The sequence below is a fragment of the Haematobia irritans genome, chromosome 3, assembly GCF_050003625.1.
Source record: "Haematobia irritans isolate KBUSLIRL chromosome 3, ASM5000362v1, whole genome shotgun sequence".
Lineage (NCBI taxonomy): Eukaryota > Metazoa > Arthropoda > Insecta > Diptera > Muscidae > Haematobia > Haematobia irritans.
The window spans coordinates 37,976,801-37,997,044 of record NC_134399.1 but is presented as its reverse complement, the minus strand read 5'-3'; the positions used below and the strand labels follow the sequence as shown (position 1 = coordinate 37,997,044).

The following is a 20,244-nucleotide window of genomic DNA, read 5'->3' as shown; positions in this document are numbered from 1 at the left end:
TAAAGGCAAATTAACATTAAACTCACGTCTGATTTGTGTTATAAATTTCCCCCATCCGAATAATGCCCACACCCAGCTTATTCGAATATCTTTCAGATGTTCAATGATCAATGAAATACTAAATGAGTTCCATTGTGAGCTGAAAATCGATAATCGCAAGGTGTAACAATAAGACAATATTTGTTTGTTTTTGTTTTTTTTTATAAAATTTTGTATGAAAATGTTATTTGTTTTCGATATATAAATATGTTGTATGTATGCAAATTATAAATGCTTATACAAAGTAAAGTATGTCTTTCAGTAATATTAGATATTAGGAATGAGTAAAAATACGTCATCCAGTTTTGCAATGTGAGTGGTAAAGTGCTACTGGTACGGTTGTAGAGTTTCTGCTGCAGCACCGGCTGCCGCTTATCCTCTCTTTTTGCACATGCATGCATGTTGTTGTTGTTGTTAATGACCTCTTTAACCTCTCTTTTCTTCTTCGATAACTTCCTTGGTTGGCAACGGATTCTTCTCACATGTTTCAGTATGTTTCAATTTTTTGGAATCGAAATTCTCAATGCCAGCAATGAAATCATTTTTCTCCTTTTCTTTTTCGATTGCTGCAAAAAGAAACAAAAAAAAAATACAAAATCACTATAGTAATTGTAAAAGCATTAATAAAAATATTGATATCTATGGAAGGGGTATAGAGCAAAGCGAACTTATCCCACCCATTAAGGAATAGAGACCTATGTATATTTATGGAGATTTCAATCAAAAGTAGTAATAGTGGCGACTACTTTTGTCTACAACCGCAAATGCTACTACAGCCTGCCTGCCAAACAACGGGTAAATACGAGAGTCTGATTTCATGCCTTATATGGGATAGCTTTACGACGAGATATCTATTAAAACTTTATATGGCAATGTCACTCTCTACACTCTTACAATATTTGTTATTAGTCATTTTTGTTTTTTTTTTCTTTTAGCTGTTTTGGAGCGTCAGTAGCTCATTTGATGCATTTAACATTTATGTAGGTAGGTTTGAATGTTCCCAATAACAACAACATTACCATTTACAGCTGAGGTCAAGAATATATGTATGTATGTCCAAATGTTTATGGAGAGCACTACAAACTCACCTTCTTTGTCTGGCAATGGATTTTTTTCTTGAGTCTCGGTGTGTTTCAGATTGGATGGATTAAAGGATTCAATACCAGCAAACAATGATTTTTGAGTTTTTTCAGCCGCAACATCTAATTGGAATAGTAGATTATCAGTATACTTATGCTTAGGAATCGTAAAGATATATTCCACTTACCTTCAGCTGTGGGAAGAATAATTTTTTCCTGAGTATTAGCATTCTTCAACTTATCAGTGTCGAAGGTTTCTAGTTGGCTTTTAAGGGTTTCCGCAACTTTGGGAAGATCTTTTAGAGCAGGTGCAGCCATTTTTATAACTGAAATGTGAAAATGAAAACAATTTAATCTTACAACTGTTTTAAGTATTCAACGTCAAGTCCGTGACAATCACGAATTTCTATTTATATAAATAGCTCATTAAATGCCATACAATGAATTATTGTTTATACCAAGGAGTATTGCACATTCTTCAAGCGTAGATGCATCTACATATTTTCACGTTTTAGATTTCATGTAAAATAAACAACAAAACATTTTATTTTATTTTTTTTTTTTGTTTAACTGTCAGGAATAATTTAATTTGCAACCCGACTGTCCATTATTAATCAGGGTGAATGAATTATTCTTGGGTATGTGAAAAATCTTAAATCTTATCTATAATAGCAAAATTAAGAATGATTAATCGCATAAAGTGGCGTATGATTTCTAAACATACAATTATCAATTTTCTAAGTCTAATCAAAGAGCCATGGTGGTGAAATGAAGTGGCCACTAGAATTTTATTTCTCGGACTTTTTGCCGGGAATTTTATTTTTCAATTTTTCGCTCAAAAAAACAACTCCTTTGATATGGTATCAATTTTAGACTTTGGACATATTTAAAAATAGCCTAAGGAATATGTTCTAAGAGGCTATGTGAAAATCCAACCCTATTGCATTTGAAAATCTTACTTCTGCCAGAAAATCTAACCAAAAGTGACCACTTGCTTCAAAAATATCCAAACCAAAATCTCTTGTAGTAAAAGAAAATTCTACAATGGTTAGTACGGTCTCATCTTATATAGAGTCTTCATGAATTTCAAAAGAGCAACATTGTTAAGATGGGATTTTTGTACAATTAAAAACTGTTTGGATATTAAAAAGAGTAGACAAGCTCGCAAACGAAGTTGGATATAGTGAAGACATGCAAAAAAGTTTTATAGAATTATATGTAATCAAACTCAGAAGATTACGAAGTGAATTAAAATAAAATTTAATAATATTAAATAATAATAAATGTCATCCTATTTCAAAACAAAACTTCGTTGCAATAATTATTCAAATATTTTAAACAAAAGTGCCGTTTATAAGGACTTACTTAGTCTACTAGTACATCGAAATGAGGTTTCATAGATGTATTACGATAATAACTCAGGGAAAACACATGGTAAGGATCGGTCAAGCGAATGATGATATTTGTAGGTGGTGTCCGGGCCCCGAGGCTACGGAAGATTTATTTCACTTCCTGTGCCAGTGTCCAACACTATCTTTCAGAAGAAACTAGATACTGGGCTTTTATTTCTTTCAGACTATGACCGACTTGCGAGAATACTGCCTGAGGAGTGTTCTCGCCTTCATCAAGACATCGGGGTGGAAGACCTAGGCGCATCCAAAGGACACATTACCATAGAATATGATCTAACCTAACCTAACTCAGGAGGATAAACCTCAATTCATTTAAAAGAATTGAGAAGCCCTTTAGAATATGGACTAGGACCTCACTCTATGTATTTCTGAAAAAGTAACTATATCATATTTTTTTTGTAATATTCATGGCAATAATTCATATAAAATACTATGAACAAAATTTCCAAGAATTCGCGCATTTAATTCCAGAGAAAGCTGAAGGAATTTTTGGAAAAATCCCTAAGGCCCACATTGTATATTAATTGAAGACTAAAACCTGAAATTATTAGCTATGCAATACAACAAAACAGCCTAAATAGAAATCCTGCAGCTAAGGAGGCGGTGTGATAAGTTCTTAGACACACCGTCTGATGCAAGACGAATTTATTATTGTGTAATACATTCTTGTTAACAATGTCAGCCTAATCGAACCCATGATTTTGGATTTGCAGCCTGTGCTAGCGGTAGTATCCTTGGATGTTTCAATTTTATAACCTCCGCCTTAGGATGGGGGTTACACTAACATTGTCATTCCGTTTGTAACACATCGCAAATATTAGTCGTAGACCTCATAAAGTACATGTTCTGGTTCATGGTTCGATCTAGCGATGTCCGTCCGTCTATCCGTGAAAATCACGTAAACTTCCGCACGAAACAAGCTATCGACTTGAATCTTGGTCTTGTAGCATTTGGGGGGCACATTTCACGTGATGTTAGTACAAGCCCTGTAACAACCGCCCAAAATTGTTTCCATATCGGTCCATAATTACCCAGGCACAACTTTAAAAGCACTTCCAAAAATGTCCTCCCAAAGATGTTCTTTATGTTAACTGCACAGGAAGTTCATTTAAGTAAATTTTTTATAATTCGCTTTTTTCATATTTTTAATGGGAAATTTAAATTTTTATTATTTCAAATGGGTTAAAAACAGATTAAAAATTAATAAAATAGTGCAAATTATTTAAATTTTGGAAAAAAAAATGCTAAATCCTTTCTACAAAAATTGCGAATTTTAAAAAATAATTGATGTCAAACGTTCCAGACAAGCATTATAATGCATTAAAAATCATAAAAAATTTTAAAAAATATTTATTCGTCAAAATTTCTTTATTCACATCCAAATCACTGGATTCGCATCACACCTTAAGAAGTGATGCAATTTCAGTGCAACGTCTGTTGTAATGGTGGACATCCGTCCTATGACAAGCCCATGTTAAAATCATCGCTTCTGCGTCAATTTTGCACCACTTGCGGATCCAAAAAGAACATTTTCACTACTTTTTTGGCGACGCTTTTTTTATGGGTATATATAGCAACAACGAAGGAACAATTTCATTTGATCCGGTTGAAATTTTGCCCTTTAATTACCATGCGAAAATTGGTTCATATCGGTTCAAATTTATTTATAGACCCTTTTTACATACAAAATATTTATTAGACCTAATAGGTGCGATATTTCATAATTTTCCCATTCAAATAATTTTAATTTTTTTCTTAATCAGCGATTAGTAAAATTAATTAAAGTCTAATTAAAATAGATCCAAAAGGTGTTGGCGTTTCTGTTAATGGGGCTGCTGCTCTCATCTCACAGTGGTGGTGAGAATACATTTGTGATTTTATGTATCCAATAACCACAGGCAGAGTAGCGACATATCAAAACAAAAAATGAGACAACAGTAAACCGGCGAATCTATACAAACCATGAATGAGCAATACAATCGAAGTACATAGCCGCTCCACCATACCAAACAAAGAAGAAAGCCATGGAAAAAAATCCAAAACCAACAACAATAACAAAACGAAGTGAAATGAAATGAAGAAAAAGGAAAAAAATGAAACTTCGATGTTTCATACTTTCTTAATCATCTTATCGTCTTTATATTTATGGTATGTGGTACTCATGTATTAAAGAACCATTTATATATATAGTCAGTGTACTCCAACAGCCAGATCTATGTACATTTTAACCCATATGTAGGTGTGTATGTACACATGCATTTTGTATTTAAAGTATTGTGGCGAAACCCCAGAGCCAGCATATGTATGATTCATGACAACTTCATGAGTACTAAAACAAAAGTCAATCTTTTGAGAGTTTATTGAGTTGGGTTTTAATTTTACAATACATATTATATATTTAAAAGGAACGCCAACAAAAACCACCATTTTGATTGATAACAAAATAATATATTAATTAAATGAATAGATGTAGATATCATATAAAATATCTACGAAATTTCAAAAATATTTGTTTTACTTGGGCGGTGGCAATTTTAGAAGTCTCATCTTTATATGGGAAATCTTAGTTGCCGGTATTAGAGATAAAAGTGAAGGGTTACTCAACATAGATTTTATATGTTTTACTACTAATATGCCGGCCGCCAAAACACCCATCAATGTCAAGGGAACAAAAACATAACAGATGTGATGTTGATGTGAGTAACAGCAGCAACAATGTAACATCCTCGTATTTGGTAAAATGTTTCGTGTAAGCAAAATGTATGAAAATATACGTAGTACCATGAATCGGTGGTGTCACATTGTATTTGAATTTTAATTTATTTTTATGAAATATAGGAATTAATAGTATATATATAGTATAGGAATTAATAGGAAATGTTAAAATTTTGAATACACTTTTTTAGAGCATTTTTCAAAATTGCAGTGTGTAATTAATTTGATTTTCATGGAAATGTGCCTATCAGAAATATGGATCCTATACGGCTTATTATTTATACTGATCAGCTCAGAATCACCTACTAATCTCAATCTATACCTTAACACTCACAGATCAAATATTTGTTGGCTTCAAACCCGAAATTAATTGATTCAATTAAGTTTTAATTTAGCTTTAAAAACTTAGCCGATTCAATAAAAAATTCAATTGTATGAAGCAATTTTTTTGTAGTTTAGTTTTGATTAAAAAACTGGTGGAAAAAATCGGACTTTTTTTTGTTGAATTTTTTTAATTGAAATTTTATTATTTATACGGTTAATATTTTATCCATATATGTCAATCTATTTGTGTTGGTAATAATTATTGTTCGGTAATAAAAAGATTTCATATATAAAAGATTTCATCTAATATATATATATTTTTTTTGATTGAGTTTTGATTAAAAAATTGGTAGAATAAATCGGGACATTTTTCATTGAATTTTTTAATTGCAATTTTATTATTTGACTACGGCCTATTTCAAAGCTCTTTAAATTGCATCATGGGCAACAATGAGAACCAAAATTTAGTTTAATTTTTTATTCAGTTCATTTTTAATTTATATTAAACAAAAATATTTGGTTTAATTTTTTTATTCAGTTCATTTTTAATTTATATTAAACAAAAATTCATAAAATCTTTGAATTTGAATAACTTAAATTTGTCAATGCCCAATAGGCCAAAGTACAGTTTAGATCGAAAATAAAATTAAGCGTCGTCATTTTGACGAAGGATGACTGTCTAGGGTTAATAATGTACCTTGACTTTGTATAAAATATAGTCGTCATTGTCCGACCATAGATCCTCCCTATTTCATGTATGTAACATTTATACAAAGTAGCACATTTAACCTTTTGGATATTGAATTTTAGTATAATGTGGTAATTGCTAAATTGCAGTCGTTAGACCATATATGAGCTAAAGGCTACATAATTCCTTGAATAATTGACTTAATTTAAAACTTTAAATAAAAAAATATCTAAAACAATAAACCACGAAATTATTTTTTTTGTTAAATATGGGTGTAAAATATTAAATTTATTCTGACCGAGTAGCAATCAAAAAATGTTGACCATGTATCGGATCATGGTGCGTACGCTAATATTCGTAATGGGGATGTACTTCTGCGGTAAGAACATAGGGTACAAAAATGATGTAGGACATCATTTTTGTGGTACACCGCAAAAATACATCAAACTACCGGAAATAAAGTGATTGTTGATGAATCAATGCTAAAGTTGTCTTTCTTTGAATCGATTTGAGTAGTTTGTATTCCTCAAGCTCTTTAAAGGGACTTATATTTACGACTTACAGATAGTTTCCACATTGGGCCTCTGTCAGACTATGTTACAAATAACGTCGAAAATTTAATTTAAACTATTAATTAATGGAGACTTAAAAATAGTCTAATAGGGCTAAAGGTGGCACCAAAAATAGCATTTTGACCAATATGATTATTCTTAAGTATATCTGTCGGGGCCGTAGGTTAAGTTAGGTGGCAGCCCGATGTATCAGGCTCACTTAGACTATTCAGTCCATTGTGATACCACATTGATGAACTTCTCTCTTATCACTGAGTGCTGCCCGATTCCATGTTAAGCTCAATGACAAGGGATCTCCTTTTTATAGCCGAGTCCGAACGGCGTTCCACCTTGCAGTGAAACCACTTAGGGAAGCTTTGAAACCCTCAGAAATGTCACCAGCATTACTTAGGTGGGATAATCCACCGCTGGAAAACTTTTTTGGTGTTCGGTCGAAGCAGGAATCGAACCCACGACCTTGCGTGTGCAAGGCGGGCATGCTAACCATTGCACCACGTTGGCGCCCATAAAGAACACTGAATACGGAGTTTTGACATGTTTTTGTTTTGTATTTAAAATTTTGAGTAAATGTTCAAAGAATAGAACGATATAAAAAAATTCACCACATCTCTCAAAATAGCTCAAGATTTCATTTGTCATTGTACCGTACATAGGTTAACCATTTTGCGATTTAGTTATGCAAAAGTTTTTGAAAATAAAGCATGACCGTGGTGGCTATTTGGCTGATACTGCTTTTCGTTATTAACAACATAATATGAAATAAACATCTTCTATATCCCAAAAATTATTATTTCAATAAATTAATATAAAAAAACACTTTTCAAATGTAAAGTAGTTTTATATCGAGGCTATAGAAAAAAAATCGGAAAATTGGGAAAATATTGTCATTTCCAGATGACAAAAAATCATCGGATCGGCATATGTAGGGGCTGTATAAAAAATCTACAAAATCATTGGGAAATATTTTATCGGCAAAGTTATTCTATGTAGTTTTCCAGGAACCCATGTATGGAGTTCGACAACCTTTTTACAAGAGTATTGCTATAAGCTGACACACTATCTTGGGTTGATTGCACATAATTTTAATATTAGTTTGAATTGTTTTTTAAGCCATACGATTTGGAGACTATCCCCATATATCGTCTTATCATTTTAATGGACATCCATTGTTTATAACTTCCCATACACCAATGGACAGTTTCCGCGGCAAGGAGTATTGAGGAAACAGAAAAGCAAAATAAACCCATGAGTTGAATTTTAATTTTGTATGCAAATGGTCTTGGAACACACATACAATGGAATTGTATGTACTTCTTTAGTGCCAAAAGGGTGGATGGAAACACAAAATATGTATATGCTCCCACTTTTGACGGTTTATGCGCCGGCAACAAATTTAACGGAAAAAAGTTTCTTTGTTTAAAATTGAATGCAGTGACTAATTTCTGTTGTTGACCAAACTACCACCACCACCACCACCACCATCACCAACAACAACTCTCCAATTTTAGACCATATGGAGAATGCATTGACAAAGGCGACCCTTATGATTAAACAAAATCGAATTAAATATTTTTATCGCAAGTTCTTGCCACACACACACACATACACATACGCACATTTAGTCACATACCATGCCCAGATGTATGTGTATGTATTTAGATTGAAACAATGCGAAATTATTGATGAATCAGAGCATTTATAACTCCCTCATTGTACAATCAATTCGCTACTTCTTGTTCACAAAAATTTTGTTTTCCCCCAGACCACGCCCATGGCAGATTGCATTCTGGATTATTTAAAAAACAGGTGTATGTGTGTGTTTGTTTCTTTAGTGTTAGCATTGATATCTCCCTCCCCGAAAATTTTCTATTTTTCACAATCCATCTATCGGTTTCCATTGTAACTGTCTGGCCATTTGAACTGAATAAGATTGTTTTTGCCGTATGTGCCAAAGGCAGACGGTTACAGTGTATATGCGCTATACATCTGACTTACTATCCATGGATGCATGTCTAACAGTGCTTTAAAAATTTATTTGTTTGAATGTCAAGATCAATTTACCAGAGCAATAAGAATCTTTTGTTCAACTCATTGCCAATCAGAAATCAGACATTAGAATCGAATGAGAAACTAGGGGAAGCACATAAAAGAAAAATGTTAATTGGAGTGTTTAGTTAAATTCCGTTAAATTTCCCCAACACGAAGAAACTGAAAAATATTTATCCAAACCGCTCCAACATTTCGCATTTCCGCGAAGAAAAAAGACAACAGAAAAATGGCAATCGCTAATATCCAAAAAACCAGTTGGAAATGTGAACATGTACACATTTTTAACATTTCCCCTCTTTTCTACTTCATTTCTTCGTGAAGTTGTTACTCATTCCACCCTGTTTGGTCATCTTGTACTTATGAAGAAGAAACGATGTTAAAAGACCAAAAAAATTAAATTTGCCGGTTACACAAATAACCACGAAATACGATCTGCTAGTTACAGTTATTTAATTTGTAATAATAACTAAATGCGGCGGCATTAAAAAAAAACTAATATTTCAATGATTATGTCTTACCTTTTATAAAATTTGGTTGTGTATTTATAAGATTTTTTACTTAGACAATTTAACTGAAATCTCTCAGCGTTTGACTACCACTCCGTTGACTACCACTCGACAATTTAACTAAAATCTCTCAGCGTCTCGGCTAGTGTTGGGAAAGTAGGGAGTATTTGATTACAAGATTACAAGGCGGTCAAACAAAAATTGACGCCTTTCAAAGTTGTTACGCCGTTTGTCAGTGATGTCAACTCCCGAAATTCAAAAAGCACCAAATATATATTATATGATTAATACTTCTTCTTAAATGTTTACAAACAAGAAAATATTATTAAAAAAATAGATAAAATGTCGTTTTTTTTTATTTTTATCAAAGTAACGAGTAGTAATGTTTATGTTTAATCACAAAAACCAAACCACTTTGCCTCTTAAACGAGACAACAAGGCCAATCGAATGAGCCATGTCGCTGGACGCCGTTCAACAAAATGGCATTGCCAGATTCAATCAAATCCAAAATACACCCATCCCAATAAACACAGGATGAGCGTTTTTCAAATGCAACAACTTTTCAGTTTGAAGGCCGGTATGCACCTCTAGCGAAAAATTTCATTCCCATAAGAAATGCATTGCTATTTATGCTAACGAAATTTTCGGTAGCGTTCAATTTCGTAAGCTGGTACGCACTTCTAATGAAAATAACAGGGTTGTCAAAAGCATATTTTTGCAGCAAACATTTGATTTATTACAATCATTGTGTGCGTAAAAGTTTTAAAAGATCTGTAAATAATAAACAATTTATTTGAGGAATATTTGGAACATATATTAACAATTTTTAAAAGCAATTAGCTGGTTTAAAATTTGTGTATACAGCCCTGTTTTTTTGTTGTAGACTTAAATAAATTTTTGCTACCGAAAATTTCGCTATAGGTGCATACCGGCCTTGAGGATAAATATAATTTTCAAAATAAATTCAACTTGACTTGAAATAGCTCATCTTTAATACATCTTAAAATTGTTACTTCCAATTTGCCAAAATGTTGACGAAATCTTTGAAAAGGTGTTGAAGATAATATGAGAAAACTTTCACAAAACACTACCCTAAAATGCAACGAAAAAACCATGTGGTTTTCAATACTTATTTGTGCAACCAAGTTCGTGGTCAATTGCAAGAAATAAAACAAATGGAAAATTTTAGACAAATAACCAAATAGTTCATAAAAATAGGTAAGTGAAAATAAAAAATGAAATAAAACTTTAAGCAAGTCACTAAATGTATATCTCTTTGCAGAAAACTAAAATTATGGATTCTACGTTCTTGAAAACATTAAAAAGCTGACCGATGAAAAAATGGTGGACAATTAACTGGAACTGCTTCAAATAGTTTATAATAATTGGTTATAATAATTATTGACTTACAATATGAAAAATTAAATCAACACTTTAGAGAAGTCACTAAATTTAAATCTCTTTGCAGAAAACTACAATCTTTGGATGCTACATTCTTGCAAACATTAAGATGCTGACCAATGAAAAATGAGTGGCTTATCGACAAGAAAAAGTTTCCAGAAACATTAGAAGTGCAACCAATTAAAATTGTTAAAAACAACAAATTGTTGAAATCAACAACTTCTGGATGAAAATGTGCATCACATCGTCAGTTTAATTCATATGCTATTATCAGTTTAAAATGGATATTTTGTGAATTCCTTCTGCTGGAAATCAATTCTAACACGCGGTCCAGTACGTTCCTAATTTCAAATTGCCAGCATGTTAATAAAAGGAAGGAACCAAAAGGAAGGAAATCGAATTATCAATGCAAAAGTGGTTACTAATAATGTTTAAGATATTTAAAGTTTTGTTGTTTGTTTTTTTTTTTTTTTATTTTTTTTATTTGATGATATGTTTAATAAAATTATTATTTATCAATTGGTATTGTAGTGTATTATGTAGTCTAGTGTATTATTATATATTTTATTTTGATGAAAATGAATAAATTATACAAAATTCATAGAATTTTGGCTTTGACTTTCAATTTGAAGTGGGGATATCATTCATACAAATTTAGGTTGAAAAGTATTTGCAACGATGTTAATTTTGAATTTGACTCGCATCGAAAATTGTTTGACAAATTATTGAGTAGCGATGCATTTCAATTTGAGGATAACACTTGAGATATTATTGCTATTGGGATGTAACTAAGAAATTTTACATTCAAAATCACGTTGGATTCAAACATATCACAAAGCTTATGTATATATGTCACTTGATAGTATAAGAGAAGTAGTTTCTGTTCTACAAAAACAACATTTTTTATTCTCTAATGTTTCATCTATCTCCCTAATAGGGTCTCAAACCCAGGGATGTTACCTTATTTATGCGAAATAATATGCCTGCGTATTTTTTCGTGCGAAAAATCCAGGGCTGTGTAAATATGTGCTTTAAAACGCTCAAAACAAAGATTTCGCATTTATTCCGCGCTAATGCTTAGTACTAAGTTCGTTTCTGCGAAAAACGAATATCTTCATCTATCTCCGTAAATAGCGTATCAAACCCAGGTATGTTAACATATTTATGCGAAATAATATACCTGCATATTTTTTCGTGCGGAAAATCCAGGGTTGTATAAATATGTGTTTGAAAATTATCAAAACAAAGATTTCGCATTTATTTCGCGCCAACGTTTTTTATATGGAGTATAACAGTTTTTCGTGCGAAAACATGATCTTAGTACTAGGCTTAACGTTTATCATATTGAGTGTAACAGTTTTTCGTGCCAAAACGTGATCTTAATACTAGGCTTAAATGTCAAAACAAGTTGAATGTTATCAAACACAGTGCTTACTCCAACAAGTGGTTTCTCAAACCACCAGCATAGTGAGGCCTACAGCATGGGAATCAACAAATGGTTAGTATAACCAAAAGTTGAGTATACTAAAAGAATTTTAGTTCAATCATGGGACGCACTTAAGGTAGTTGTTGCAACAAATAAATAGTATTGTCAACATTGCCAATTTATGCTTAGTACTAAGTTCGTTTCTGCGAAAAACGAATATCTTCATATATCTCCGAAAATAGGGTCTCAAACCCAGATATGTTAACTTATTTATGCGAAAAAATATACCTGCCTATTTTTTCGTGCGAAAAATCCAGGGTTAAGGCCGGTACTATGTTCATTTTTGCGAAAAATTTTTATGGAAACCATTATTTCGCACATAGAAAGCGGCGTTTTTTAGGTAGCTTGGAGCGCTATTTTACAGGGAACGATATTGGATTAAGTTGGTGGTGTTGCTTGTTTTTACAAAATAACATTTTATTTTTCCTTGGGCAATTGATCTGCTATTCCTTTGATCCTTTGTATAGTTTCGGAACAAAAATATGGTCCGTGCTTGATTCATAAACCCGCACAAATAGTTTTTAATAAATAAATTATTTCTTAATTCACATTGCAAATGGCGCCGTGCTATAAACGTCAGTTTTTCAACACGAAAAAACAAAGTATCACAAATGGAAAAAATTTCGCAAATTTTTCGCATTTTTTGGTTTTGTATGGAGTTTCAACGCGAAAACCGAACAGAGTACCGGCCTTTATATAAATATGTGTTTGAAAATTCTCAATACAAAGATTTCGCATATTTCGCGAAAAGGTTTTTTATATGGAGTATAACAGTTTTTCGTGCGAAAACGTGATCTTAGTACTAGGCTTTAGATGGTATGACGCTACAAAATTTGCATATTAATACTTTTTTACTTATTAATAATCCGCAATAAATTGAATAAAATTTCTCGCTTTAACAAGTGTAGACTAGAATTTGAGTTATGGTAAGTATCGTATCGCTTTAGTAAAAGCAGAATTTTATAAGTTTCCATAAAATTTGCAGGCTTCATACACCAACAAACATAACTACTTTTTATGGCAAGCGAGCTTTTTTATTGTATTAAGCACATTAAATTCTAGAACGAGTGAACGGCAGTTCTAAGTCGATCTGTATCTATATCTAGAGGCTGTCACCCGGAATAAATCCTGTCCCGAAAATCCTGGGATTTTTTATTTTGAATCCCGGGATTTTTCCCGAAAAAATAATTCCAATTTATTAAATTTGTGGCTTTTTATGATTGTTTATTAATAAATTGGAGTCTTCATTCAGTGCAAATGGTACTTACATTGCATATTCGACAAATTAAGTTATGCGCATTACAGACTATCAGTTATTGCGGACGGAATGTAGGAATCTTACAGTGTGTCGGATCGATACGACTTGTCGGGGATGACTAAAAAATCGGTAAATTTGTTATCGATCCCATAAACATCCAGAAGTATCGATTATGCCTTCGGACTTAACTTATAATGTGCACAATATATGGGATATGTTCGACACGAGCACTGTCGTCCGGAATAATTGATAGTCTGTAAAACGCATTAATAAACATTTATGGTACACATTGACTGAGAAGTTCCCTGCCAGCATTTCAAAGTTCCATTTCATCCTCATCGCTAACACAGACTCGTAAGTGACACTGCAACAATCGCCAACTGTGATAGTATCACTATTCGCATGAAAGTATTTTGCCATCACTACTGTTACAAGAGCCATTTTATATTTTGTGAAACACCAAGCACAACTAGCTTCCTATGATTTATTTAAATAAAAATGATATATGGAAATATTTTTCCAGACACTCTGCCTCCATTGGGAATAAAAGCAATGGCTGATAGACGCTACAACATTAAGCTGAGTACTATGTTCAGTTTTCAAGCTGAAAACCAGCTTTTTTTCACGGTTACTTTTCTTAATTAATTAAATTAGAAATATAAAATGATTATCAATCAATTCATTGGATCTTTTCCATCCATTATTTGATAAGACTTGATAAAAATATAATAGTCTTCATAAATATTTTTGTACTTTTAATTTAGTGTTTTGGTGAAAAAACCGAACATAGTACTCACCTTTAACTTGTAACTCAACATCAGTCTTTTATGAATGCAAAAATATACAAAATTTGATGTGATAGTCGTATAAATGTTATATTTATGAGAATTTATAAATGTTTAATAAAATTAATAAACATCTAAACAATCGTGTTTTACTTGACCACAATGATTCTTTTACAACTATCTTAAAATGCGCTTTGTCTGATTATTTGAAGTGGTTCTTATTGGCGTCCTTTTAAATGTATCCAGAAGGGCACCTAATAATTGAACTCATGCGATACTTTTTTATAGTAACTTGGCGTGGTACAACTTCTCAATAGTGACGGCGCTTTTCTGACGAGTTTTGGATGTCGTATACGATTGTTTTCGACGTGGTGGGGAGTCTCAAAAGCGCCGTCAAATTCAAAAAATGTTGGCAGGGGATATAAAAAGGCAGTTTGTACTGAATGAATGCTAAATAATAAATAATACTAAAAATCCACAAACTTAACAAATTGGAATTGTTTTTTCGGGATACCGAAAAATTTCGGGACGGGATTTATCCCCGGTGATAGCCCTAGTAGTATTACGATAATTGGCGTTGGGGTAGTGCACTGCATTGGTCTAAATAACGACGTCATTGCAACATACGTTGACGCTCGACTTACCAATTTAGAGTGGGAGAATTCTCACGCCGTCAATTGCTTTCTTATTAGGCCTTGTAGCTTGATGAAAATTTGACTCGCCTATTAGATTGTTCTGGTCCTTCATAGTGAAAAGGTGATTGTGTCGTCTTCTGTTGCGAGTTCGAACACGTTTTTCATATAGTGTGTAACATCTTGCACGATAAGATTGCAACAAGAAAGCCTGAATTAAAAGATCTCTGTAAATACTAGCATTCGCCAAAAACAACAACAAAGTGAGTAAACTCTAAAATTTTATCATCAATAATGGTAAAGGGCAACGATTACATAAGACTGTAAGGAGTTTTCCCCCTTGTGCCATGTTTTTGAAGATAATAATTTGTTCTAGAAAGTTCATGTGGGTATTCTTGTAGCTTTGCCAATGCATAGATAATACCAACGTCGATAATCGTGCATGTGAAAAAATAGATCTTTTAAAAAGCCGGTAGGCATTATAATGATAGCAATGCCTATGTATTTTCTTTTAAATGCATTATGTCGGAAACATCTTCTGAACATCCAAAATTATTGCGTCAGTCATATTTGTTCTTTATGATTATGTAAACTCTGGAATGACATATTGGTAGCCCAACTTGGAATTTCGGTGTGCATTGTGTATTTAACGCGACAAATCAATGAAAAATTATGTAAAGGAATTTTATTTCTATTTGTTCTGCCAAATGACCATGTGCATTGACAATTTCTGATGCAGTTCCAATACAATTGCATATACACAATTAAAAAAGAATGTGTCTTCATTAACAGGGGTTTTCTCGTACATGCTGTCGGAATAGGATGTAGTCTAATGAGTTTTGTTCCAAATAGTATGGATTTCTATGTAAACAGCCGTATAACTGTGTTGATTGGTGATAAGACATTTTTCGGTCCACAATTGACGATGGATTCATCACATGTCTTACATTTCTAGACCATTCCAGAAGATATATAATTTTAATTTCTCTTATAATGCAGCCGACTTAAGCTGGACATATCTACGGAAACGTTTACAATCTGTTTTGATAAATAACACTACTGTTATTTACCAATTTATACCAAATCTCCGGTATAAATTGTACGTTAAATATTTTGAATATGGACTTGTCAGTGATCTTCCCATAAAATGGAGATATCTCTTCCAGTTAACTTTACTCGTAATTTTTTTTGTAAATAATTTCTTAAGAGATACATGAGAATATACAAAGAATGACTTCTATATTGTACGGTTGAAATGTTAGCAAATTAAACCTTAACTTCCTGATGCGGGTTGTATTACAATAGAGTCGCTTACACTGTTTTTTGAAAAGTTGAAAATAATTAATAACTTCATGAAGGACGGTATTGGCATTATCGCACTAAAACAGTAATTTTTTCATTGTTACTTTTCTTTCGTAGTTCATTTTAGAGTAGTACATTGTAATTCGTTAAATTGGCCCTGTGAAGGCTTTGAATTGCTTAAATAAATGGAAATAAAATAAAAAAAATGAAATTCTTGCTTTGAATCATTGCTCTATAAGTTTTAATAAACTAAGAAATTTTAGATTTATTTTTGATTTTAGCGCCAAAACTCACATAGTTCCCACCATTATATCAAATACTTAATTAATGTGTGAGTGATATGATAAAAAAAGATTAATTCTAATCGGAGTAGTTTTTAATGCATTTGTTTTCTGATATTTTTTAATTGATGGTAAAATTTAATAGAAACCTATACTTAATTATTATTATTTTACTTATTCATTCACGTACTACAAGATATACAAAAGTCCTTTAAATTACAGTATGTGAATAATGTTGGTAAAATAATAAATGTATTCTGCGATTTAAATTATAAATTATAATTATCGTTTTTATTTTTAACTTTTTTTTGCGGATAACTTTTTATTAAATATATAAATTGTATGGGAGTAAAAATAACAATTAAATATTGAAGTACGAATCAGAAGTAGAAGCTCGGTATGAATCTATAGAGAAATAATGATTTTGCTTTTTAGTCCCTCAATGATTTAACTGTCAATAATAAGTATCGTTCTGGACTTATATAAAAATGATATAAGACATACTCCTTATATCCTATTGATTTAGAAGAGCTCAAATTTTAAGGCAATTTTAGGCCCGCTCTATATATATGAGGTCATAACCATACCGACTTTTCAGAAGGAAAATATAACTTCAGACCATATTCTATATGCTCACCAAGTATAATAGGGTAACTGAAAAGTCCCCATACACTAACTAAATCCATCTTCATATCTAATTAACTTCAGAAAATTTAAAAAAACAAAACGACGAGAACAATAAAAAACTAACTAGATTTCAGCTGTCATTTACCTTATAAATAAGGAATTTCATATCCACTTTTAATAGATTTCGTGCCTAATGTGTATAAGGTATAAACAGAAATTGAATGAAAAAGCAGACACTTTGTTATATTCACGAATATTTATGTAAAAGAAAGCTATCCTTTTTCTTCTCAGATCTAAAAATAAAATTCATTGGTAAACAAACTTCTATCGGATCCAAAGACATAATCGGTCGACATTAGTCCACTTTAGTCCATATGTTTACAGATGTAAAAAGCCATTGACTTCAAGATAATCCTATAATAATTCAACTTCTATATGCAATGTCAGGGTATCAATTTGATCATAGCTCTATTTACAAATGTTAATATTTTATAAAGTAGTTGTTATGTAGCAACAATTGGTGTCAGATCTACGGTTAAATTGTCTATGTTCAATCTTTTGGGGGGCTAGAGGAACGCAAGATGACATGTTTTGACCAAATCTGATCAAAATTTACTTTCTAGGCCTTTATGATGTCAAATAGTAATGTGAAGTATTAAAATAAATCTTTTCCAAATTTTGATAATTTCACTCGCCATTTATATAACCCGTAAGAATTTGTTAGTACCAAAATATTATTGTCGTGGTATACTTGGAACGTAGAAAATGTATTACCGCCCCTAGTCTTATTGAAAAATAATTTCACTTTATTATTATTATTTTTTTTTTTAGTTTGTATTAAATGGCGGTGTCCTTCACATCAAAAGCCAGCGTTGAAAAAATTGCACTTTATGTATATTAAATAACTCATATCATTTTATGTTACAGATGTTCCGCTTACCTGTAGCACTTGCCCGTTCAAACATCGCTCGTCAATTGGCTGTTCGCAGTTACGCCAAAGATGTGAAATTCGGCCCTGAAGTACGCGCTTTGATGTTGCAGGGTGTCGATGTTCTTGCTGATGCTGTTGCTGTTACTATGGGACCCAAGGGTCGCAATGTCATCATCGAACAATCATGGGGATCTCCAAAGATCACAAAGGATGGTGTTACTGTCGCCAAGTCCATTGAATTGAAAGACAAATTCCAAAATATTGGTGCAAAATTGGTTCAAGATGTTGCCAACAACACAAATGAAGAAGCTGGTGATGGTACCACCACTGCCACCGTTCTTGCTCGTGCTATTGCCAAAGAGGGATTTGAAAAGATTTCAAAGGGAGCTAACCCAGTTGAAATACGTCGTGGTGTAATGACAGCCGTTGAGACAGTTAAGGATAACTTGAAGGCCATGTCTCGTCCCGTCAGCACCCCCGAAGAAATTGCTCAGGTAGCAACAATTTCCGCCAACGGAGACAAGGCTATTGGCAACTTGATCAGTGAAGCCATGAAGAAAGTCGGTCGTGATGGTGTCATTACAGTCAAAGATGGTAAAACATTGACCGATGAATTGGAAGTTATTGAAGGTATGAAATTCGATAGAGGATACATTTCCCCATACTTTATCAACTCATCGAAGGGAGCTAAAGTAGAATTCCAAGATGCATTGGTTTTGTTGTCGGAAAAGAAAATATCCTCTGTACAAAGCATCATTCCAGCCCTCGAATTGGCCAACCAACAGCGTAAACCTTTAGTTATTGTTGCTGAGGATATTGATGGTGAAGCTTTAAGCACCTTGGTTGTTAACCGATTGAAGATTGGCCTTCAAGTTGCTGCTGTCAAAGCTCCCGGCTTTGGAGACAACCGTAAATCTACCCTCACAGACATGGCTATTGCCTCAGGTGGTATTGTCTTTGGAGATGATGCAAACTTGGTCAAATTGGAAGATGTTACCCTAAGTGATCTTGGCAAAGTTGGTGAAGTTGTTATTACCAAGGACGACACCTTATTGTTGAAGGGCAAGGGTAAGAAGGAAGATATTGATCGTCGTGTTGAACAAATCAAAGATCAAATTGCCGAAACTACTTCCGAATACGAGAAGGAAAAATTGCAAGAACGTTTGGCTCGTTTAGCCTCCGGCGTTGCTCTATTGCGTGTTGGTGGTTCCAGTGAAGTGGAAGTAAACGAAAAGAAGGATCGTGTCCATGACGCCTTGAATGCCACACGCGCCGCTGTTGAGGAAGGTATCGTTCCCGGTGGTGGCACCGCCCTTTTGCGTTGCATTGCCAAATTAGATGGTTTGAAGGGACAAAACGAAGATCAAAACATGGGTATTCAGATTGTCCGCAGTGCTTTGCGCATGCCCTGCATGACCATTGCAAAGAATGCCGGCGTTGATGCTGCCATGGTTGTTGCCAAGGTAGAGAGTCAAGAGGGTGACTTTGGTTATGATGCATTGAAGGGAGAATATGGAAATCTTATCGAGAAAGGCATCATCGATCCCACAAAGGTAAGTTACACATTGTTGTACTAAAAGACCATGACATGTTTTCTAACCGATTTCCCTTTAAACACTAGGTTGTGCGCACAGCCATTACAGATGCCTCTGGCGTTGCATCGTTGCTTACCACAGCCGAAGCCGTTGTCACAGAATTACCCAAGGAAGATGCTCCCGGCCCCATGGGCGGTATGGGTGGCATGGGAGGTATGGGAGGCATGGGCGGTATGGGAGGCATGATGTAAATTAGTTCCCATTAGTGCTATGTTATGTTAATTCCTTCTGGTATCTTGTAATAATTTGTACGTAGTACTTCTACTTTATCTTTAATTTTAACATTTTATATAATAATTGTTTTTAATGCTTATTACTATTTTTACATGTTATATATGTAAATGAACACAATACATCAATCCAAAATACAGATTATTTCATGTTAGTTATACAAAAACAAAAAATTAAAAAGAGACAAAAAAAAAAAGAGTTTCATTTGATAGCAGCTCCCAATAGGGTAATTGGAACCATTGCAGAAATATTGAATACTTATTGACTACCGATTACACTATGGAGTAATTGAAATGGAGAAAAATGTATACTTCTCGATTGTCGGATTTG

General features: G+C 33.0%; 2 protein-coding genes across 3 annotated transcripts; one reads left to right on the top strand and one right to left on the bottom strand.

The window, feature by feature from the left end:
- Nucleotides 1-179: 179 nt before the first annotated feature.
- Nucleotides 180-9,553, bottom strand: cib (thymosin beta cib). The gene is made up of 4 exons (XM_075302302.1): nt 9,397-9,553; nt 1,307-1,444; nt 1,128-1,241; nt 180-605 (listed from the first exon to the last, which is right to left on the bottom strand). The coding sequence occupies exons 2-4, from the start codon at nt 1,434-1,436 to the stop codon at nt 466-468; spliced, it is 384 nt and encodes a 127-aa protein (XP_075158417.1). The 5' UTR covers nt 1,437-1,444; nt 9,397-9,553; the 3' UTR covers nt 180-465.
- A 5,510-nt stretch (nt 9,554-15,063) lies between these two features.
- Hsp60A (Heat shock protein 60A) lies at nt 15,064-20,110 on the top strand. 2 transcript variants are annotated; one of them, XM_075303010.1, is made up of 3 exons: nt 15,064-15,210; nt 18,085-19,641; nt 19,710-20,110. In XM_075303010.1, the coding sequence occupies exons 2-3, from the start codon at nt 18,085-18,087 to the stop codon at nt 19,872-19,874; spliced, it is 1,722 nt and encodes a 573-aa protein (XP_075159125.1). In that variant the 5' UTR covers nt 15,064-15,210; the 3' UTR covers nt 19,875-20,110. The 2 variants fall into 2 exon arrangements, with proteins under 2 accessions (XP_075159125.1, XP_075159124.1); XM_075303009.1 differs by lacking the exon at nt 15,064-15,210 and having other exon boundaries at nt 18,076-19,641.
- The last annotated feature ends 134 nt before the right edge of the window (nt 20,111-20,244 follow it).

Bases quoted from the DNA above. Each gene is read 5' to 3' on its own strand.
- cib (XM_075302302.1), bottom strand. From the start codon at position 1,436: ATGGCTGCACCTGCTCTAAAAGATCTTCCCAAAGTTGCGGAAACCCTT. The intron at 1,242-1,306 runs GTAAGTGGAATA...TATTCCAATTAG, and splicing joins TATTCTTCCCACAGCTGAAG to ATGTTGCGGCTGAAAAAACT. The intron at 606-1,127 runs GTGAGTTTGTAG...TTCTTTTTGCAG, and splicing joins TCCATTGCCAGACAAAGAAG to CAATCGAAAAAGAAAAGGAG.
- Hsp60A (XM_075303009.1), top strand. From the start codon at position 18,076: ATGTTACAGATGTTCCGCTTACCTGTAGCACTTGCCCGTTCAAACATC. The intron at 19,642-19,709 runs GTAAGTTACACA...TTTAAACACTAG, and splicing joins GCATCATCGATCCCACAAAG to GTTGTGCGCACAGCCATTAC.